The sequence below is a fragment of the Ochotona curzoniae genome, unplaced genomic scaffold, assembly GCF_017591425.1.
Source record: "Ochotona curzoniae isolate NIBS_2020 unplaced genomic scaffold, NIBS_Ocur_1.0 scaffold_3223, whole genome shotgun sequence".
Lineage (NCBI taxonomy): Eukaryota > Metazoa > Chordata > Mammalia > Lagomorpha > Ochotonidae > Ochotona > Ochotona curzoniae.
Window position 1 is genome coordinate 5,331,140 of NW_024467108.1, and position 24,321 is coordinate 5,355,460.

The 24,321-nt window shown below is 38.0% G+C and overlaps 1 protein-coding gene across 2 annotated transcripts in view; it reads left to right on the plus strand.

Annotated features, from left to right (window-relative positions):
• The window catches only part of UVRAG (UV radiation resistance associated), a 292,819-nt gene that overhangs the window by 111,579 nt on the left and 156,919 nt on the right, over positions 1–24,321 (plus strand). For both annotated transcript variants that reach the window (XM_040963924.1, XM_040963925.1), the window contains exon 7: positions 22,246–22,351. In XM_040963924.1, the coding sequence (XP_040819858.1) occupies positions 22,246–22,351 (106 nt within the window). The remainder of the gene's footprint in view (positions 1–22,245; positions 22,352–24,321) is intronic.

The following is a 24,321-nucleotide window of genomic DNA, read 5'->3' on the forward strand; positions in this document are numbered from 1 at the left end:
TTGGTAGGATAGACTACATGGAGACAATGGCTGTTAGTAAGCCCTGGGGGTAATGTGATGTAGACAGTGTTTTAAAAATGAACCTATGTTGGTTTTAATACATTTTCCCCATCTTTCTTGAGATCAGAGGTTCAAATTTATGAGCTGTTTAATCAGGGTTAAAGATACAATCTCTGGTCATGAGCCAAAGCAAAGACAAACAACCTATAGTGAAATTACATTGTGGAAATGGAATGAAAGTTTATACCGCACTGGTTCCGTATTTTTGCCATTGAGACAGTCAGTGTGTTCGGTTTAACACATAAAGTTAGTGGAGAAACTTTGAAATTGAAGGTATTTGTGATTATTCCATGTTGGTTGATCTTGTATCCAGTTAGTTTACTGAACTCTGTGCTTCTAATACTTTATATTCAATCTCTTGATTTTGTAAGGTTGATAGTAGATGCCTTTTGCTAATGACAGCTGAGGTATTTTTTCTTCCTTGTTTGTATACTTTTCCTTCCCCCCTTCTCCCCTTGCCACCCACACCTTACTATTGTAACTGTCTCCTGTGTTGGGTGTTTTGCTGTATGTGTAAAACTACTTCAAAGCTTCAGTAGTTCAACACAAAATGTTATTATCCTTAAGTCATCACAGCACAGTTGGGTAGTTTTCATTTGAAGCCTTCGTGTAGTTGGCAATCAGATGGTAGATCAAGCTGGAGCCATCTGAAGATTGTACCAGATTAGACATGTGAATACTTTCTCACCCACATGTCTGGTGCCTCAGCTAGAATGGTTGTAACAGTGGAGACTGGCAAGCCATCTCTGTTTTCTGTAAGCAGCCTCTGCATGGCTACCTTGGGCTTCATCACATAGAGCATTCTCAGGGTAGTCAGATTTCTTAAATGGAAGCCAGTTTCCCCTGGAGTGATATTTACAGAGTGGAAGCAGAATTTTCCAGGCCAGTTAAGGCCAGTTAAGTTACCCTCCCATGATATCAATTACAGACTTAATTACATTTGAACCACTCTGATATTCCTGGGATGAATTTTGCTTGCTTATGATATGTTTTCTATTTTCAGTATATCATTGAGTTAGATTAGCTGCCACTGTATTTATTATTTTGTAATTCCTTATAAGGAGTCTCGCTTTGTTTCATATTTTGTGTGCTGTTCCAAACCAAACTGGCAAGGGTTGCACTAACCTAAAATGTATAGAGAAGCTCTGTATACTGTTCTGTGATCTGAGACATTTTATATCATTAAGATTCTGGGGGTGGAGCCACCTGTTATCTTAGTCCTCTTTGTGCTGCTATAACAGAATACCTGAGAAAAACATACCCCAAAACACATCTTATTTTACCCCAAAACACATCTTATGTGAAAAATATTTAATCTCCATAGCCTCAGATGTCTTCACTGATTCCAGCATCAACTCAAAAATCCTGAGTCTCTTCTAAGTCATATATGGGTGGCACTGCAGACATATTCATTCTCAAATTTTTCTCCAGCTGTGAGCCTGCGAAACTAAAAAGATACATGTTTCCAAAATACAATGCTGGAATATGGTATGGAGACATTTCTGTTCCAATTAAAGAAATAGGAAAGAAAGGACTAACAGGTTTAAGGCAATTTCACCAGGATGAATAATATTAATCCTATCTTAAGAATAATCTTTTCCTGTGTGTTCTGTCTTCCAGACACCCCAGAACAGGGCAGGGGCCCCAAAACTCCAGGTAGCTCCACCCCATGGGTTTCACTGCTTGGAATATTATCCCTGCATCCTTCCAGACCACTGTGGAATGCTGGTCGCTCTGTAGTTCTGGCATCTTAGAGGATCTTCGCTCCCACTGCTCCGGATGTTGGTTGAGGCATAAGAAACTAAGGATCCAAGCCATGCACCTCACTCTAAGCCCATCACCTTCCCATGCTAGGTCAGCATGCTTTAAGACTTGGCATACCCACTCATCATGTACTGTGTCATGGTGTCTGGTACATCAAGTACCTTTTTGGAGATCACCATGGACACTGCAGTCCCACCCCGTATTTTACCAAAAGGGGGACCCCTGACTGGTTAGGGGCAGCTTCTTAGTGAAGTTGCCTGCACTCAAGTCTTGAATGTATACTATCCTTTTGCCTTTGACATCTCTGCTTGTATTTCTTTTTGTTTTCAAGTTATTTTCAAATCTTTATCTTTTGTTTCTCAATTAATGATGAATTCTATTTTAAAATAATTTCTCTGTTTTCTGCCTTTGACTGTATGCAGTTAAAAGGAGCCGCACAGCTGAATACTTTACCTCTGAGATATTTCTCCCGGAGATCCTAGTTCATTGCTCATAAATTCTGTCCTACATAAACCCCATGTGTGTGGATACAGTCCAGCCAAGTTTTTTTTTTTTGCCATGGTTTTCCTTCCATTTTGCTAATACCTTGTCCTCCATTTCCCATCTTGAGACTCCTTCAGAATTGTTTATTGTTTTTACTGTCCATATTTCTACCATCAGTTTGGTCATAATCTTTTTAGTAAGATTCATACTTTCCCTGTAGTTCCCTGTTATCCTGATCCCTCCCCAGAATTAGACTTAATGCTGCATTCATGGCAATCTAAGCCTTTCTAGCCAACTCCTTCAAAATCTTCCATCTTTACCCAGTTCTAAAGCCTACATTTTCAAGTGTTTGTTACAGCAATCCCTCACTTCTGGTACCAATTTTCTGTCATGGTTTGCTTTGTGCAGCTCTAATAGAATACCTGAGATTGAGCAATTTATAATGAATGGTTTATTTCTCACAGTCGTAGAGACTGTGACATCAAAGATTGGGTTCTAGCATCTGTCAAGGGGCTTTCTTGCTGTGTCACTCCATGGGGAAAAGGCATAAAAGGGCCAAAGGGCAGAGAGGAAAGAAGGCCAACTGCATCCTAACCAATCCATTTTTGTGGTAATGATGCTAATACACTTGGGAACCTCATGGTACAAACTCCTTTTAAAGGTCCCATCTTCTAGTACTGTTACAGTGGCAATTAGGTTTCCACATGAATTTCATAAGGGAACAACATTCAAGCCATTGCACCTATAAAACCATCAGGGTCTACTGTAGCCTCCTTTCCCCACTTCAATTAACTATTTAGTTTCTCTGTAGTTATTGGCCTATTCAGATTTTCAATCTCTTGTTGAAATATGTTGATAATTTATAATGTGATAGAAAATTAATCTTCTATTTGAATTGTTGGGATAAATTTATATATAGTATCCCATTTAAATTTTTTAAAATGCTGCCATAATCTATGCTTTGTTCCCTTTCTTCTAATTCTGAAGTATTTTTATGCACTTCTCTTAATATGTTTATTGTAGAATGAATACATTTTAAAATTGGACTTGCTAAAATGCACATGGAGAATATTATGAAAGAATCTGGAAATGATTTAGCTTGTTCTTATGCCAAATGTGGTTCTTCTTGCCTGGAATGGGTTATTTGAGATGAAAATTGGAAATGTGAAGAGTTGATTATTGTTCTATAACTATTGCTTCATCAGTATTGTTTGTGAGTTTTTGAGGGTGTGTCTGGATTAGACTTGACGCACTCATTATCACATGCTTTCACACCACCTACCATACATCTTCTCAACAGACCTGTCTGGCCCACAATGGTACCATTACTTTTTTGTGAAAGCGTGGTAACTTTGTTAGTAGCAGTGCTATTGTCTTATTTGATAGTCATTACCATGAGACTATTCTTCTCAACTATGTACATGGTCTAGACAGAAGAATGTAGAAACAGGCTGTAGGGAGACTTCTGGTTTTTCAGGAAACTATCAGAGTTAGTAAACCCATCAACAAGTATTTCGTGTGCTTGAGACTGCTATAGATGTGCAGATTTTTAGGCAGCCTTAAGATTTTTTCTGGCCAGCTTTGCCAGGGTGCTACACTTGACATTGTTCTCTTACCTTTTGCTTTAGTATATCACATGCTTTCTATTTTGAACATGCAATGTTCTGTTTTTTGGTGACTTTTGAACTGTTCACAGTACCCCAAAACTCTTTCTTTGCGTACAGATTCCTACCAGCCAGTCTACAAATTGAAGCTTAAATCTCATCTTCTTTAGTTTTTTTGGTTCAACTATTATTATTATTATTATTATTATTATTATTATTATCATCATTTTATAATACAGTGCCAGAGTCTCTGGGATGTCTTCCCTAAATCTCCTCCCCTGGCCCTTATATTATTACATAGTATAGTTCTTCATAAATAGTCAAATGTCCATCATTGTGGGCATGGACAATGGCAGAGAGTCCAGCATCCTAATGTCAAGATATAGTTAATAATTTCGTTGAAAGTCCATCTTTGATCTGGAAATACAGATGCTTATAGCACTGTATATTGCAGTGTATATAGCACTGATATTATAGTCTCCATTACAGTTACTATACATCCCCTTAAATGAAAAGCTACAATTTAAAATCAACAACAGGAAGAAAAATAGAAATTTACAATGCCATGAAGTTAAGCAACATGCTTGTGTATATGATAGTCTCCACTACACAGTTACTATACATCCCTTTAAATGAAAAGCCACAAAACAAAACCAACAACAGGAAAAAAAAATTAAAAATGCCATGAGGCAAATAACATGCTATTGAATGATTAATATGTTACTGAAGAAATGAAAAGGAAAATCAAGAACCTTCATGAAGAAAATGATGCTACTGTAAGATCTAGGAGTTAGTGAAGAACTTAATGAGAAAAAAAAATATTTTGAAGAAATGAAACTAAAAACAAAAGATCAAAATCTGTGAGATATAGTTTATGCTGACCTTTGTTGGTTAGATACGTCTTCTGTAGGCAACAAATAAATGGGTTTTATTTTTTAATCCAGTCTACTAATTTACGATAATTGAGTGATGAGTTTAATCCATTTGCATTCTGGGTTAATATAAATAGGTGGTAACTTGTTCCTGTCATTTTAGCAATGAGTTGTTCATTGATTTAGTCTTCTGTTGTTATTTTACTGGGATGTTCTTCACATTTACCTTTGGTTTTGGTGGATGCTATTCCTTTTTTCTGTCAAGAGAACAAGTGTCATTTGTAGGGCAATCTGGAAGAGGCATATTGTTTTAGCTTTTCTTTACTCTGGAAGAATTTTATTTCACTTTCAAAGACAAAGGAGACCTTTGCTGGGTATGTTATCCTGGGCTGACAATTTTTTTCTTTTAGAATCTTGAATAAGTCACTCCATTCTCTTCTGGACTATAGAGTTTCCTGTGAGAGGACTTCTGTGCATTTAATTGGCATTCCTTTATGTGTCGATTGATTTTTTTTTTCACGTGCACATTTAGGGATTTTTTTCCTTATGTTCGATTGAAGAGAGCTTGATTATCATGTGTTGTGGTGAGGATCGTTTTTGGTCACCCCGGTTGGGAGTTCTGTGCTCCTCCTGGATGTTGTTTCCCAATCACTTTCTCTAGATGAGGGAAATTTTCCTTTATTGTTTTATTAAATGTATTTTTAATATCAGTTTCTCTTTCTGCACCTTCTAGAACTCCAATAACTCTTATATTTGGCCTTTTAATAGTGTGTTTCAACTCCTCAATACTTTTTTTAGCTTGACCCAGCTCTGCTTCTAGCTTTTTGTTTCCTCCTGGTGACAGGAAATATCTTCCAATTCTGAGATTCTTCTTCTGCCTCATTGATTCTCTTATGGAGAGTTTCCACTGAATTTTTAATTTGCTCTATTGTGTCCTCCATTTCCAATGATAATTCGGCTGGAATTTGTTTCACTGTTGCTCTTTCCTGTGTGACATCCTCCTTAACTCTTTGAACTCTTTGAATTCCTGTATGTGCCCCTCATTGTTGATCAGAAGCTTTACAATGAGTTTCCTGAATTCTGTATCCCCCATTTTCTCAATGTATTCCTGAGCTAACTCTGAGGTTGGCAAGGGCTTTTGCTCCTTTGCAGGGAAGTCTTCAGTAATATTCATTGTGCCTCTGTCCCTTCTTTTGTTCTTGGTCATTATACTTCTGATTAGCGGATTATTCTTGGGGCAGGTTTCATAGCTGTGTCATCCACAGGTCTACAATTTGATTTTACTTATTGTGGTTGGTACCCAGTTCTTTGTTTGTAGTCACTTGTGCTACCCTCTCCAGCAAGTTCCAGATCCGAACTCTTATGTTAGACTTGCACCATGGACTTCATAGCCACAGCTGCTAGCTCACCACTCTTCACCTCCTGTGGTACAGTGCTGAGGCTGCACTGTTGTCTGTACAACCTTTTCCCCACTTCCAGTTCTAGCACTTCCTGGGATTATGGAGACACCAGGTGTCCTTGTATAAATCTAAGTTTTTATTGGTTCTGATCTTCTGGAACCTGTTGGCCATTAGGTCTGAGGGCCACACGGATCTACTTTGACCTATAAGATGCCAAAGTTGGTATTATTTCTCCTATGGGACCATGCAATGCACTGATCTCAGTGAGTTCTCTCCCAGCTCTGCACATGTGCAGCTCACTGTTCTTCCTGCATTTTCAAAGGCTTTGCCACCCTGTACAAAATGGTGCCTGGTGTGCCACTGCTAGAGTACTTGATCTGCTGGACATGAGGTCTGGGGGCTATCCAGATCTATATTGGGTGGAACCTGTAGGATGCCATGTTATTTCAATTCACTGAGCCAGAAATCAGTTCACTCCCAGCTTATTGCGCGCACAGTGCTGTTTCATAGCCTTTGCCTTGCTGCACAACATGGTGCCTGATTTGGCAGACTGGGCTCTGAAATTCACCCTGTTCCTGCACTGCCTCTTTGGATCTGCTGTTCTCTCTGCTCCTAGTCAAGTTAAAGAAACCAGCAGCATGGTTAGTTCAGTTCTTTTTCTGGGGTCATCTCCTGATCTCTTGGTGACTCCCCTTCACACCTTGTTGCTGGTGATGTTCTGGTGGCTGGTGCAGTTCAGTTGACTGCTTTCTGAATTCTGTTGGGGTAATGGTCACTGCTGCACTACACTATTTTGTCTGCTGCCTTCCCATGCCTGTCAGTCTCTAGGTGCCTTTCTGTTGTTCTGTCCTCTCCTATTTTCTGGAATGTGCTCTTACTGCTTCACACTGGCTAGTGTTTCTCCGTCTGTTTAAAGGTGTTCCTACCCTCTTCTGCCATCTTAATTCTAGTGAGTCTTTTTTTAAGAATTAGTTATCTCCGGGCCTGGCGTGGTGGCGCAGTGGTTAAGGTCCTCACCTTGCACGCCCGGGATCCCATATGGGCGCCGATTCTATCCTGGCAGCCCCACTTCCCTTCCAGCTCCCTGCCTGTGGCCTGGGAAAGCAGTCGAGGACGGCCCAAAGCTCTGGGACCCTGCACCTGAGTGGGAGACCCGGAAGAGGCTCCTGGCTTCAGATCGGCATAGCATCGGCCATTGCGGCTCACTTGGGGAGTGAATCATCGGACGGAAGATCTTCCTCTCTGTCTGTCCTCTCTGTATATCCACCTTTCCAATAAAAAAAAAAAAAAAAAAAGAATTAGTTGTCTCCAATGAACTGATCCATTTGGAAAGGTTGTTAAACTTGCAGGTTTAGATGTGTAGTGAGATGTATGATGAGATATGTGGTGAAAGCTTTGGAAACAAAATGAAGAACTCTAAATTAAGTTGCAGAAAAGACTGATAGGTTGGTAACTGATTAGTGACTTGCTACACATGTGGAAGGAAATTTTTAGCACAGAGCTCTATTTCTGATAGTATTGTTCAGTGTACTCTTTCAGTTAGTCACTTTTACTCATCTGCCAAGTGTGTATTGATTCCTGCATGCTGGAAGCCACAATTTATTGAGGTGAACAAGGAGAATGTAGTTCTTATCCTTGAGGAAATTACAATATAAGCATTTGGGATATGAGAAGTTTAGTAAGCTGTTGCAATGTAATATAAAGTTTATTGAAGTGGTGATTACTTGAGTAATCTAATTAATTTATAACAAGAAGACTGGAAAAGAGTATGTATCTGGCTCATCTTAAATTTCAAGATGTAGTTTAATTGGTAAGATTTTTGCTTCATAATATGAGCTATAGAACTTGAGAAGAGAGGATGGAGGATTGACATAGGGCAACAGCTTGAATACAGAACAATGTGAATTTTTGTCAGAGGTAAAGTCAAGAATAGTAACAGGTACCTGTATCTCCCAGAGGTACTGAGTTATGTTGATAGACATATAGTATCTGGAATGAGAAATGATAGACTTCTTTGTAAATGTTTTACAACATATAAATTTTTATTTATTTTCATTTTATTTTTAAGACAAATAGTGAAAAATAAAGAGAGAAAGGTTCTTGGTTGAATCTTCAAGTTTCTACAGCAGCTTGAGTTGGATCAGGGTAAAACGAGAAGCCTGGAACTCAGTTTGGGAAACTGATGTGGTGTCGGGGACCCAGGTTCTTCAGCTGCCAACTGATGCCTCCTGTGTGCACCAATAGGAAGCTAGATCAGAAACAATGTAGTGAGGGAACAAATTAGGCATTTTGATATGGAATTTGGGTGTCACAAATGTGCAGAGTTTTTGAAATATTTTCAAGGGGCTTTTCCATGCTTACAATTACAAAAAAGTTTATCAGTTAAAAAATATTCCATGGAACCTGACAACAATAGAATGTAGCTTACAATAATAATTTATTATTTATTGTCTTCTTGTGTTGTAAAAGTCTAGGAAATGAACCCCTCCTTATTGCTGAGGGAGGTGCAGGAAATAATATTTACTGAATGTCTGTTATGAAAAGCTTGCATATATGAGCTGGTATGGGGAAGCTCAGGAGCATAAGCATCAGTTTAGTTTTTGAAGAGTTTGGAATCCAGTCCAGGAAACGGATGATCACTGCCTGACGTGAAGTCCAGATGGGACCATACTCCCAGCCATAATGAGGGTCCTGTGACTCAGATAAGGAGCTATCTTTATCAAATATTAACTGCTCTTGGATCCTACTTGAGTTCCTCCTTTTTTGTGGCTGTTTTGTGTCTGGAGAAACCCTGGTCTTTCCGTGCTACCATTCAGTAGTTTTAAGTTTAAAGCATACAGTTGGTTAGATATTCTAATTTAAAACTTCTCCAGGTGCAGTGGTGGCTTGTGTCTCCACCTGGGGAGACCACGTATCTATCAGAATTCCTGGGATTTAGTCCCAGGTAGTCTAGTTCCAATTCAGTTTCTTAGTAATGTGATCCTGACAGGCAGCAGGTTATCATTCATTTGACCATAACCCTGACAATCATGTGGGGCAACAGATGGAGTTCCAGGCTCATGGTATCGATCTGCTATATCTCTCTGACCATTGGACATTTGGGAAGTGAACTGGTAGCTGGCAGATCTCTGTCTGTCTCTACTTGTCAAGTCAAGTAAAAAATTAATGTTTTTATTACTAAATATAACAGCAACAACCTTTACTGAACTGTCTTGTGTATATGGGTCCTTAACCTTATGTATCAGATCAGCTTGCCTTTTTATTCTTATTTTGTACCATCTCCTTCCACATGACTCATGCTCTTGCCTTGCAAATTGTCATTTTTTTTTCTGTTTTCACACTTGCTTTCCACTTTATCTAAAATTTGTTCTCTGTTTTTATCTTTTTCAATGTTAACTCAGTTTTTAACTTCTCCTAGAAGACCTTTGCTTCCACTCCATCCACTCCTATAGTAGATGCTTTTCTTCACAGTTGTTGCCTACCTGTGCTTTAATGGAGAATGAATCATGCTGTTCTAATTGCTTAAATGCTCAGTTATCCACAAAGTTTGAACATTATGAAGATAAGATAGATCTAGCTGAGATCTGTATTTCTAAAGTCTAACAGGGTGTAGACACTCACAAAATGTTTATTGCATAAATATATAAATAAATTATATGCTTCTGGAGGACTTAGAATATTTTCAGTGTTTTTCACTCAAGATTAGCTGTATAAAGTGCTCAATGTGAAATAATGATACCTGAGTAAATTTAAAGTTATGCTGACCATTATCAGGTAAAGGACTAAGTTAAAGGTTTATAAAGCGTGGGGGTTATCTTGATTGCTGTGATAATATGCTCAGCACATGGAATCATAAAGAGATTATGTGTGAGCTAGTCTTGAATGAAGAGTGGTCAAGATTTGTACTGAAAAAATGTAACTACTATGTAACAAATTATCACAAATTTGGTGACTTAGAATAATACCCACTTGTAATGTTATTTCTGTAGATTAGAAATTTGGGCACTTGTGATTTGGGTTTTCTCCTCATGGTCTTTCATGACTAGAAACATAGTGTCAGCTGCGTGTGCTCCTTTATGAAGCACAAGGCCATTCAAGCTTGTGTGGTTGCTCACTTCCCTGTGGTTTGCAGGGTTAGGACTCTCTCCTGCTGGCTGCCATCAGCTCTCTGGAGGCTGCCTGCAGTTCACTTCTGTGTCATCTACTTCATGGACCTTTTCATTCCTCAAATCTCAGGAAGGGCCAGTTGTTTATAAGATCTCGGCTAATTAAATGTTCAGGTCTATCCAGTGTATAGTCAGTTTGGGTTATAATTTAAAACCATAGGCAGGGTGATTTTAATAAGACAGATTTATTTTCTGATAGTTTTGAAGGCTAATGACTGAGGTCCCGGGGTCCAGGTTCCAATTCAGTTCAGTGTCTGATGAGGACGCTCGTCATTACTTTCAAGTGGCTTCCTGCTTTCTCTGTTCTCACGCAGCCTTCCTGTGGTGCATGGGGAGAAAGATTGATCTATAGTCCTATAATTATGAGGACACAGCTGTTACAGGAGCAGAGCCCAATATTAAGACCTCATTTAATCTTAATCACATCCTTAAAGCCCTGTAAACAAGTACAGTCACATCCAGGATTAGGGCTTCAGCGTGTTAATTTTGGGCAGTGACAATTCAGTTCAGAATACCTAGTTAATTTCTCTTTCGATTAAATTATACTCAAATGGTTTGAGGCCTTGATTATGTTCCCCATATGCTTTTACCTTGTAAAGTAACATAACCAGATAGGAAAATCCCATACATGTTTATAACTCTTGCCAGTATGCAAATACAGGGACTTATACAGAGCATGTATTCTGGCATAAGCTATCTTGGGAGACAACTAGTAACATTAGTAGAAAGGATGGCAGATATAATTGAGGTGGGATGTTTTGTGAGTAGAATAGATGATAATGTGAAGAAAAAGCACTCAGCAAGCTGCTATGACAGAAAATATAACTGATTAGGAGCTATATGTTTGAAAGGTTCAATCCAATGTTTAAGAACAAAGCCCTTTGGTAACTAAAAATGTATTTAATATGTAAGGTGTTATTGACATTGGGGTTTGTCAGGGAGAAAATTGGCAAGATTATCTTGGGAATTATGAGTTCGTGGATGGAAAATAGAGTAACAATGAAAACTGGACTTTGAAGTCAGACAAACTTGAGTTTGGATTCTAATCCTGCTAATAATTAGCTTCAGTTTTCTCATGTGTAAATTGAGAATGGTAATGTGCAATGTCTATGGATAATTGTAAGTATCCATATATTAAATAAAATAAAACTTTCAAATTTTTAAGCCAAGATCTGACACATAAAAACACTAAATGGGTGGGGTTTTTTTTCATTCAACAAGAAAAGTATGATTCTCAAGAATAAAACCAGAAATGGATAGCATTGGCTAGCATTGTCTTTCAAAGATGATGGAACAGGTGTTATCTGTTACTGCTCTCAGCTGGCAAAGGGCCCTCAGATACTGGGTACTCTACACAACAGCAGACCCTTTGAGACTCACTGATTGTCTCCTATTGGCGATAGTTGTCTATCTAGCTGGGAGGAAGGGCTGAACGAAGGATGGGTGGAGAAACAGAATGTGAGATCATTCACCATACATCTTTCCAAAATGCAAAAAGCAGTGATCGTTTGGGAGAGTTGGCTAAACATAAAAATTCTGAAAGAATTTTGAAGATTTTTCTGTTTAGCAAAAGCATATATTTTTCTTTTCTGGATTATCTATATAATGATTTAAACTATTTTTCCTAGTTTGTAGAAATAATACCCATGCAAAAGTACTCTAAAATGTGCAGTTTTCCTCATATAAGCCTCCTTTATACCTGCTTCTTTGTACCTGCTTCTCCAGGAAATATGAGCTCTGTGTGATCGTCACCATATCCCCATTCAGCTGGCATTCTAATGCAGTCTTCCAAAGTGCTCTTAGTCAGTATTATGCACTGATGTTTTGGCAGATTGGAACTGAGCATTTTCATTGCATATCCTGAAAAGTAAACAATCATACTTCACTATGATTAAGAGGATGAAGAAGCCTATATTTCCACTAAGGTAGCCAAAGACCTTTTACTTGAAGAGACAAAAGAGGAACTGGCAGGGCCTTGGGCAGTATTTATACAAGAAATATGTATTCATTAGTGTACAAATGATCTATGACAGTGAATTGATTGCAGATTCTCTTAGATTCAGAAAGTGAATGATTTGGTTCAACATCACTGATGTGCTAAAACAGGCCTCTTTTTTTCCTTCTCTGTAGAAAGAAAGAATTGAGAGAAAGAGATAAAGAGAGAGAAACAGAGTACACCTTTCCTCCAGTTCATTCCCCAAATGCCCAAAACGGTTAGGAAAAGGTCAGAACCAGAATGGGGAGCTGAGAACACAATCCAGGTATCTGATAAGGTTGGTTGGAACACAATCACTCAAGACACCACTAGCCACCTAGGCTCTGCATTGATAGGAAAATGGAAACAATAACCAGAATTGGGAATTGAATTCAGGTACTTGGATGTGTGATGTAGGCATCTTAACTGATTAGCCAGATGCTCTCTCCCGGTGTGTGTGTGTGTGTGTGTGTGTGTGTGTGTGTATGCACTTATTTATTTGAAAAGCTGAGCATGAGAGGGAGAGGGAAAAAGAAAGAAGTTGATTTTATTTGTTGCTTCATTTCATAATGAATGGCCCATGGCTGGGCCATTCTGATGCCAGGAAACAAGAACTCTATCTAGGTCTTCCACCATGGATGGCATGAGCCCAATTACATGGGCATTCCTTTGCCACATACCCAGGAGTAGCTGAACCATTGACAAACTGTAGCTTACCCCACTTCACCACAATTTTGTGTACAATCTATGTTTCTTAATGATTTGTTTATTTTTATTGGTAAGGAGGATTTACAGAAAGAAGGAGAGAGAAAGAAAGAGAGAGAGGGAGGAAGAAAAGAAAAGAAAAAAGAGAGGAGAAAAGAAAAAGGAAAAGAAAAGAAAAAGATCTTCCATCCACTGGTTCACTCTCCAAGTGGTCGCAATGGCCGGAACTGAGCCAATCTGAAGCCAGGAGCCAAGAGCTTCTTCTGTGTCTCCCACATGACTGCAGGATCCAAGGCTTTGGGCCACCCTCTGCTGCTTTCCCAGGCCACAAGCAGGAAGCCGAAAGGGAAGTGGAACAGCCAGTATACTGATAGCCATGTAGGGTCTTGGTGCTTGCAAGATGAGGCTTTAGCCACTGAGCCATCGCACTGGGCCCCTGGATATATATATTTTTAAAAGAGGGGAAGTAAATTTTGTTGTCCTTTCCACAGGAGGGTGAGAATTATATAAGGCAACCACCAAATCTGATAGCTAAGCAAATCATTTAATAAAACTGATGTTACCTTATAATGAATGACAAAATATTAGGATGTTTATTTCTAGACTTTCTAGCCACCCTATAGAGTATATCTTAGGAAAAGAAAGAAAAATAGTAATAAAAATTTTGCAAATGTAAAATGTAAAGCTGCTATGTTCAGTCTAATTGCAGCTAGTGCAGCATTTTCCTTATTGCCAAAGGCTTGATTTCCTATAGAATTTATAATATGCTCAAGAACTCAGCCCAGAGCTCCCTCTTGGGTTGGCAGGGATCCATTTTCTTGAGCCATTCATTGCTGCTGCCTCCCAAACTCCATATTAGCAGGAAGCTGGTGTCAGGAACTACAACTGGGTATGGACCCCAACACTGTGATGTGGGCCATAGGCTTCTAAGCCAGTGTCTTAAGTGCTGGCCATACATCTGTTCCTCTACAACAATTTAGTCTTAGACATATGAAAGCTTCTATAATTGGAATATAAATGGGAACTTCAAAATAAACCTGCTAGCTTATTAGAAGAGGAGAGATCTGGAATAGAGGATCCTGTTGCTAGATGGGGTAAAATCTGTAGTCTTAAGCCCCATTTCCCATTTTTAAAAAAGATTATTTATTTATTTATTTATTATTGGAAAGGCAGATATACAGAGAGAAGGAGAGATAAAGATCTGCTTGCATCTGCTGGTTCACTCCCCAAGTGGCTGCAACGGCCAGAGCCGAGCTGATCCAAAGCCAGGAGCCAGGACTTCTTCTGAGTCTCCCATGTGGGTACAGGGTCCCAAGGTTTTGGGCCTTCCTCAATTGCTTTCCCAGGCCACAAGCAGAGAGCTGCAAAGGAAATAGAACATCCAGGATATGGGTGCCCTTATGGGATCCTGGCACATATAAGGAGAGGACTTTAGCCACTAGGCAACCGTGCTGAACCCAAGGCCTGTGTCCCATTTTTTTTTTAAAGCCAGAAGACTTTTGATCTGTTATAATGTGCTTGGTGATGTAGGTATTAAAATATGACCTGTTCTCATAAGGCAAGTGTTTTAGAAGCTATTAAAAATGATTTATTTATTTTTATTGGGAAGGTAGATTTTGCAGAGAAGAGGAGAGATAGTGAAAGATTTTCCCCAAATGATGAAGAGCCAGGAGCTTCTTCGAAGTCTCCCATATTGGGTGAAGGGTCCCAAGAACCTGGGCTTTCCTCTGCTGCTTTCTCAGGCCATAAAGAGAGAGTTGGATTGGAAGTGGAGCAGCTAGGACTTGAATTGGTGCATATAAAGGATACCAGCTCCATAGAGTGGAGGATTGGCCTGCCACTTCATTGCACCAATCCCTCTGGAGGCTTTTTGAGCAGAATTACATTTAGTAACTAATTACTTGAAGAACAGGAGTGCTTTGGTTTTATAATGAAGTTAAGAAGAGCAATAGTTGGGGCCTAGTGGCTAAATCCTCACATTGCATGCCCAGGATCCCATGTGGGCTCTGGTTTGAGTCCCAGCTGCTGCACCAGTTTGAGTCCCAGCTGCTGAACTTTCCATCCAGCTCCCTGTTTGTACCTAGGAAAGCAGTGGAGGATGGCCTGAAGCCTTGGCACCCTGCACCCACGTGGAAGACCCAGAAGAAGCTCCTGGGTCCTAACTTTGGATCGGCTCAGTTCCAGTTGTTGTGACCCACTGGGGAGAAAACGAGTGGATATAAGATCTTTCTCTCTTTTTCCTCTCTATAAATCTTTCCAATAAAAACAAATAATCTAATCTTACAAAAAAAAAAAAAAGAAGAACAAGAATTGAAGCTGAAAAACCAGCAGAAGGCTGTTCTTCAGATGGAATATGGTGTTGGCAATGTTATTTAGGCGAGCAGACTTGAAATGACCTCCATTGAATCCTTGGTGCTAAATATATAGATACAATCTAGGGCTTACCTGGTTTTGTGACAGCATCCATGCCTTCCTTGTGAAATCTCTTCCTTTAACTGCTGCAACACCAGCTCTCTCCCAGTTGTCCTACTATTCTGGATGTTCTGGTTCAGATTTTTCTTGGAAGTGGGAAAGGGAGCTGGTTTTTATTTCTTTTTTTTTTTTTCTTCCCTAATCTCTAAAATATTGAAGTTCCTCAGGATTTTGTTCTAGGTTCTGTTCTCTTTCATTCTCACAGTTGCCCAAGGTGATCTCATTCATTTTCATTGTGTTAATAATGTTTCATAATGTTATTAGCATCTGTGTGCTAATGATTGCCACATTTTTATCTGGCTAAGATCTGTTTCCTGAGCTCCAGACCCTGATATCCCACTCCTGTTGAACATTTGTCTTGGATGTTGCGCAGACACCTCACACTGAAAACAAAACTTTGCAAACTGCCTCTCCTGTGTTTTCCATCTTAATAAATGGCATCAACATTTTCCTGGTTCTCTGAGCCATATAAAAGTCTTTTTTTTTTTTTTCTTTTTCTAGTGCAGTGTGGTCTATCTAACATGAAAACACAGGCAGCTTAAATTTAAGTTTGATGAGTTTTAATAAATATACACACCCATGTTGTAATCATTCAAATCAAGGTATAGAAATATTTTTATTACCCAGAAAGTTTCCTCATTCCCTTTGGTAAGTCCTTCTGACAACCCAAGTCCCACCCCTGGCTTAGCCAAGCACATTTCCTAAAATTGCCTCATCATTAACTAGCCTTTCCTGTTCTTGAATTTCTTATAAATAGACTCATACAATGCATTCTTTCAGTTTCTGTCTTCTTTTGTGCAATATACAGTTCTTGACATGTATCCATGTTGTAATATATAGAACCATGGTTATTCTTTTTTATTGCTGAATACTTTATACTTTTATGAATATACCACTATTTGCTTATCCATTATTTTGTTGATGAATATTTGTGTTCCCACAACACAAGAAAGCTGTTAAGAACCTCTTACACAAGTCCTCGTGTCACATGCTCTCATTTCTCATGACATACCTAACAGTGTAACTGTTGATCTCTCATACAGAAGATGTAAAAAATAAATTCAATTGTGTCATTCTCTCTTGAAAATCCTCCTCTTGATGCTGAGGCAAGAGATTTTCATCTTTAATAAATATTTCTTTGCACACAGGGAAAAAAAATCATTTCGTGTGGGTGTGGTGGCATGACAAACTAATCCTAGCCTGCAAGTATTGGCATCCCATGTTGTTGCTGATTTGTGTGCTGGTTGCTGTACTTCTGATGATGATGATGATGATCAGGTTGCTGTATTTTTGATCCAGCTCTCCAATTATGGCTTGAGAAAGCAACGGAGGGTGGCCCAAGGCTTTGGGCTCCTGCACCCACGCAAGAGACCAGGAGGAGTTTCCTTGCTCCCAACCTCGGATCAGCTCAGCTCTGGCTGTTGTGGCCGTTTGGGGAGTGAACTGGTGGATAGAGGAGCTCTTTAGTTCTCTCTTTCTCTGTCTGTCTTTTCTTTCTTCTGTAAAAAAAAAAAAAATCTGCTATTTAATTTAAAATAAATAAATATTTAAGAAAAATTCATTTACAAAATGCCACACAGCTCTCCAGTGGTTGTACTGCTTTACAGTGTCAGCAGGAATGTTTGAAATTTCCGGTTGTTTTCTCTGTCCTGTCAGCATTGGTCTTGTCAGTTTTGTACATTGTAAGCATCTAATAGTGTTGTGATGGTGTTGTTTTAATTTTGAGTTTTATAACAACTAACAATGCTGAGCACCATTTGAGGTGCTTATCCACCATTCTCATATATTTTTTTCAAATGTGTTTGCTTAAATATTTTGCTCATTAATTATTGTGTTGGCTATATTTTTATTGTTGATTTGTACTTCTTTAAGGAATGTTTTTTCTCAGTTATTTTTCCCTCTTCCATTTTGTCAGTAATTCATTTTGATGAATCCCGTTTAGGAAATCCTTGTCTAATCCAGGGACATAGATACGTTTTCTTACATGTTTTTCTAGAAGCTTCATGATTTTTATGTTTGCATTTACATCTAATCCAAGCCAAATTAATTTTTGTGTGTGAGATGAGGTAGAGGTAAAGATTTGTTTAATATAAAGATAAATGGATTATATACAAATGAATTTGATTGTATCATCCAAATTATATTTCATTGTTTTGTTTAGTCTCACGTAGCTCCCACTGTCTTGAAAGTATTTCCTCTTCTCTGAGATTTTTGATGCAACTGGCATTTTACTAGTGAAACCATCCAGCCCTTGAGTTTTATTTGTGAGAAGGGTTTTAATTACAAATTTAATTTCTTTGATAAGTAATGATTTTTCATATTTTCTAGTTTTTTTGGAAGCTTTTGACTTTTTAAAGAAATTTGACTATTTCAAGATGTATTTATTGGTACAGAATGTTCATATTGTCCCTTCAATTTCTTTTAAATGTCATTTAGATTTATTGTAATGTGTTCTTTTTCATCGTGGTGTTGGTGATTTTGTTTTCAGACAAGATCCTTTTTAAAATTGTTTGCTATTGTATTTATTTAGAAGAGAAATGGAGTATGAGTTCCTATGTTGTGGTTTTGTTGGTTCAATCAGGAGCATAGCAGGACATGAGACAGGTACTGTTCTAGGGTGCAAGTGTTCCATGTGGTATCTTAACTTCAACATCAAATGCATGTCCCATATTGTTTTCTCTGTGTTCAAAAAAGTTATTTTATTTGCCTATTTGAAAGGCAGAGCAATAGAGGGGGAGATACAGAAAGAGAAAGAAGTTCCATCCACTGGTTAATTCTCCAAACAGCTGCTACCAACAGTAGCCAAGTGGAAGCTTGAAACCAGAATCCAGGAACCTCAGCGTTTGGACATCTTCTGCTGCCTTCCCAGGTGCATTAGCAGGAAGCTGAAGCTGAAGCAGAAGCAGAAGCAGAGCAGCAAGGACTCAAACCAGCACTCTGATATACCAGTGTCAAAAGGGGTGACTTAATCTGCTTCACCACAATGCTGACATTCTATATCATGCATTCCACCCTTTTTATTTCTGCATGCTGTATCCTATCAGTATTCTAATTTAGGACAGTATCGTCTCCTGTTTGGACTGTGACAGTAACCTTATAGACTTCCTGTTTGTAGTCTTTTTTTCCTCTCTGTCCCATTTTCCTCATTATGAGAATGAAGACCTTTCTAAAGTGCAAATGTAATTATTCTCCAGCTTTAAAGTTTGCAATGGTTTCCTAAGGACTTCAGAATAAAATTCAAGCTCCTTCATATGGAATAAAAAGCCATTGATTATCAAGTATGTGTGGGTGTTTGTCTCAATAGGCTCATGTTTCCTGGATTTTCTTCTCTGCCTGTAAGCTATAGGGAACGTTTCATTCCTTTGTAGGTGTTCCGATTTGTCATTCTCCATCTTTAACTCTTGAATGAAGCATTTCTGACTTTTATGATCAATACTACCTAGACAGTAATTATCTTGCAACATCTCTTGTATTTTTCATATCTGATTTGTACAATCTCAACTGATCTTTATGAATATTTATATGTCATAATACTGTTTATTCAACATATTTTTACATTCCCAGCAGTATCTAATCTTAAAGAACTTTCTTTAAAGCCAATTTACTGTTATCTGAAATTGTGTTTAGCATTAGGTATGTATCTATTTGCTGTCACCAGAATACTGTCAGGCAGCTACTTCATCTTTCTTCCTCAGTGCTGGTGATGAGTTTTCTTTCAGCTTGAGAGGGCTAGTGTTGGTATTGAGCACTCACCCATGTAACTAGATGGCAAATATGACTCTCTTTACAAATTCTTATCATAGTTGCAAAATCAAGAAACATTCCTGTGAAACTGGCTAACCAGTTTGGAGGCAAAGCAGTTTCTTTTCTTGTCAGTCCTTCATCTCCATACCCCCTGGAGAATTAGGATGTCCTATGTTATTTTTAGAAGCCTAAACACTTCAGACTTTTATTCTCCTGTTGGATTTGAAAGGGGGACATTATTAGTTCTGTCTTGATGTTGCAGGGGCTCTGAGAGTGTATTTGGATAACACTGAAGATTGGAGGAAATGTGACTCTGTCTGTGTGTTTTAAGCCCCTAAGGTAAGATCAGAAAGCGTCTGGGGCAGTGAGAGCCAAATAGTTGAAGTCATACATTAATTATGGTCATGAATCATTTTTATTTTTAAAGTCTTTACCATTTGACAAGGTTGTTTGCATAGTACCAGTGAGGTTTGAGGCTGCTCTTTCCTACTTTTAAAGTAACAGGCTATTTTTGTTGATCTCTGGGTTGATAATGCTGATCATTTTTAGTGTTGACTTAAAAGTGCTTGTTTTATACCTGAATAAATATCACATAGTAGTATGTATTATGTGATAATTAGTTTTGATATAATATTTTAAATTTCTAAATTAGGAAGACTATCATTTGATCTATCAATTAATCCCGCACATCTTGGGACTGTGCTGTGATGTTAGCTTCAAACATTAGGCAGCAAATGGATTTTGAGTGCCTTCTTTGTGACACATTCTCTATTAATTAGCCTTTGGAGGTCATAGGGAAAGATCAAGGTTAAACCCCCCCCCCCCAGAAATGTCTATTAAAGAAACAGAGAAATAAGGAGTTACTGTAAAGAATAAGGTTGACTTATATGAGAGTACTTAAAGTACTTAGTTTACTCTAAAACTAAGCATATTTTTAAGTTACTTGTTGCGTAAATTTTCTGAAGTACTGTTGTATTTGTTACAGTGTCACATACAAGTTGTGGTAGATTTCCAGAGGATGGTATGTTTCTGCCATCGGGAATAGTTGGGGAAGGCTTTCGGAGCAGAGGTTATGTTTCAGGTGTCTCTTACTGGATCAGGAGTTTACTTACCTGTTAAGGGACAGAAAAACTTGTACACTGAACAGCTTACAGAAAGGTACAAAAGCAAGAAGTAGCATGACAGGTCTGGAGAATTACCAGTAAGTCAATATTGCTGGAGTTTAGGGTTCAAGGTCAAGAATATCAGGAAGTTATATTTGTAGATGCAGGTAGGGACCATATCATAGAATGCCTTTCTTCCTTTAACATTTCTTTAGAGCTGCTCTATACATGTGCATACCCAGAGCAAGAGGATTATCTTCTCTATTGGAATCCTTAGATAGCCTGGAGAAGTTGTTGAATTACGGATCTAATGCACACAGCACCTTTAATAAGAGTTGATCTGTTCTAGATGGCCCAAGAAATCCTCAGCTATCAGGCAATTTCCAAAACAGCAGCAGTAAGTCATTAGTATTTTAGTGTGTGGTATTAATAATTAAGTTGGCAGAAATATTGATACCATCAAATCCTCAATAACATGGACCTCCCACATATGTTTCGACTTTCAGATTAGGATTGATGGCCAACTTTTAAATATAGAAGTAGAAGTTATGCGCAGTGCAATATGCAGATCATAATCTCATATTCTTTGTTCAGCATAAATGCTCACCCTAGTCAAGATATAGATCATTAGTGCAGACATTGTGGCACATCAGAATAAGCCTCTACCTACAGTGCCGGCAGGCATGCTATGTGAGTGCTGTTTGAGTCCCAGCTGCTCTGCTTCCTATCTGGCTCCCTGCTAATGTGCCTGGGAAAATAGCAGAAGTGGTTGGGCCCCTGCAACCCATGTGAGAGACCCAGATGGAGTTCAAGGTTCCTGTCATGGGTCTGGCACAGACTTAGCCTGGCTGTTGCTGCAGTTTGGGGAGTGATTTGAAGATGTCTCTCCCACTTTCCTCACTCTTCCTCTCTCCCTTTTTCTGTAACTCTACCTTTCAAATAAATAAAACAAATCTTAAACAACAAGAAAAAAGAGAGCACTCTCATCAGTTTAGGGAGTTCCTTTGTTCTCTAAAACTTTATCTCTGCATGCCTCCACCCCCATCCCGTCCCACCCAGGCAGCTTGATACTTTTGTCATCTGTGATTGCTTTTACCTCTTCTTGAGGCTTGTATAAATGGAATCATACAATCATACTTTTTTTGTTTGTTTGTTTCTGGAATGTTTTTATTTAAAATAATATTTTTTGAAATCCATCTGTATTGTGTGTATGATTCTTTGTATGATAATGTTAATAGAAAATACAAAGGTCCATGCATAGGAATTAATGACCCTGTTGAGTCATACTCACAGCATGTAAGTCTATTCAGCAAAGATGAAGAGACTGAAAAGCAAAATCCCCACAAAATTATAGCTAAAGCAAAACAGAAAAAATAGCTGTGTGTTTTCAGTGTCCTTGCTGAGGTTGTGGTTGCAACTGAAGTCCCTGTAGTATTTAAGTCCTGTACCCTTGTCTTTAGTACCTTCAGGTGTTTGCTTTTTTCTTAAGTGTTTCAGGGTGATGGTTGCTTTGGTTGAACCTTCATAACTCGGAATTATTGTGAACATTGATTTTCCCCATTGATGCCAATAATTAAAAGTCAGCCTTTGTAGTGGCGATAGTCTACTTCCATATGTAAAACAAGTTCTGACCATGTTATTTCTAAGGGCTGTGCCAGATTCTGGTGATGTCTTCTAGCTCACTACACGAGAAGCAAGCAAGAAAGTAAGGAAAGGCTGTTTTATAGGATTTGTTGTAATCCCCATTATTTCATTGTATGCATACTGGTGAATTGAAAAACAGCTTGGGTTCATCATTAAATTTGTCTGTCCTGGGAGGTTGGTCATTTCTGTCTATCACTCTGGGTTGAGTTTGTAGTTAACTCACTTAAATTTCTTTACAACTTGTTATTTCTAGGCTTCATAGAGCCCAGTGTGCAATTAAACAGACTCAGGTAACTGTTCAGAAAATTGGAAAGGAAATTGAAGAAAAACTAAGACTCACATCTACAAGCAATGAGCTGGTAGGTTTTCATGTTTACCTGTTTGAACTCCTTTTTCACTAAAGGGGATTATGCTGTTTTTGAATTAATTTTGCTCAGTAACCTTAGATACTTGTTACCATTTAATGATGTTTCATGGAATGCTATTGTTGACATTTAAATGTTGGACGTAAACATCCTCAGCTTTCAATATCATAACATGCAGTTTCTTAGAAGATAATTAATGGACTATCTCATCAATGTCTTACAAGTGTGAACTCTAAACATGAATTGTGTAGTGAAGGGAAAGTAACTGTCAGGAGGAACAAAAATAAACTGCACAGAACAATTCACTTTTAAGAATTATATTTAAAAATGACTTGGGTAGAGCTCAATAGTCTGGCTTGGGGACAGTGTTCTCTCTTGGGAAGTGCTGTATTATTGAGGCATTTCCAAAGAAATAGAAATCCCAACCCAAGTGGATAAACTTAAAATATTATCAGTTGGGACTGCTCTATACTCTTCCTAGTTTAAATAAAAAAAAAATCAGTTCCAGAACCGAGAGTTTATCTTTTAAGCAGAATGACATATATAACTAATAAATTGAGCTTTTCTTAATAGAAGCCGTACAGTTATGAAAAGCTTTTGATAAAATTTGTGCTCTAGATTATGGTACTTATAATTCAGATTTTCTAGTGAAGTTCTAGATAAATTAAGAATGTGTTTGTTTGAGTCAAATAGGTAGCCATCTTCCAGTTGTCATTTGTAGAGCTGTCAGCATGGCAGAGTGCCTATATATTCCCAAACAAAAGTTCCTTGTTACCTTGAAGATTTGTGTAAGTGGAGAATTGAAGCAACAGAATTAGCCCATATAGACTCACAAAACTGTAAATGATTAGTTCCCACTATATAAAATTGCTGATTTTGATCTGTAAATAATGTTAATGTAGGGCAGCCTAATATTTACTGGTGTTGACCTGAAATGTAACAGGCATTCAAAATATAGTGGCTGCAATAACGACATTAGTCATTCTTGTTCACGATTTTCCTTGTCTATGCAAAATCTTTCATCCCAAAGATACTGGTAAACTACCTTTTATTATAAGTTAGACACATTAAAGGGCCAAATTCTAGAACATAATTTTACTGGAAGGAAAGAAAAACTAGCGAATTTTAATCCTTTCTGTAATATACAAAAATACTACCTTTGCCTAGATAAAAATTGCTGGCTTTTATTTTTCGTGTTTTCTTTCCAAGGCAGAACTGGGTAACTACTTGTTTCGTTAATTGACAGCTTATGCTTTGTCTCAGTGTGAAAAAAAATGTGTGTTTAGTCCTGTTTTTCTAAAATATAAGTGGTGACACACAGAACAAGGTGATAGAATGTATAAGCTTAAAGAGGTCAGGCTCAGAGGTTCACTGTGTGTTTTTTTGCTGCCTGTGAACACAGAAGAAAATCACTGGGTTTTGAACTGAAAGTGAACCTAGAAATCATCTACTTCCCTATTAACCCCATGTAAAATGACCACTCCCCCATCCTGTGCATTGTGTCCCCTTGCGGGTTTTATTTTTCTATACAGTACTTACTATTTTTTTTACATGGTGTAAGCTTTATGTAGTTTTCTGTCTCTCTAATCTGTGTGAAAGGAGAAATTTTTAATCTTTCCTTTTTTTTTGTTACTACAACCTCAACATCTAAAAATATATTTGATAGGTACTCAACAAATATTTGTTGAATTTAAGAATCTTTCTAATATAATGTCCTTTTATAATTGAAGAAGAGAACAACTTTACTGTAACTGTTTGACTTATAGAGAATTTGGTTTACTTGTCTCCTCTTGAGGAATAAATAATGCCATCTACCTGTAATGTTTACTGTTATCTCTTTTTCCCATTCCATTTCTAAATCAACCTAAAGCGATTATACTTCAACCCAAGTATTTTCAGTGTATAGGAATTAATTTTATCTTTAGCTTAAGTAAAACACAGTGAGAGCTTAAGTAAAACACGGT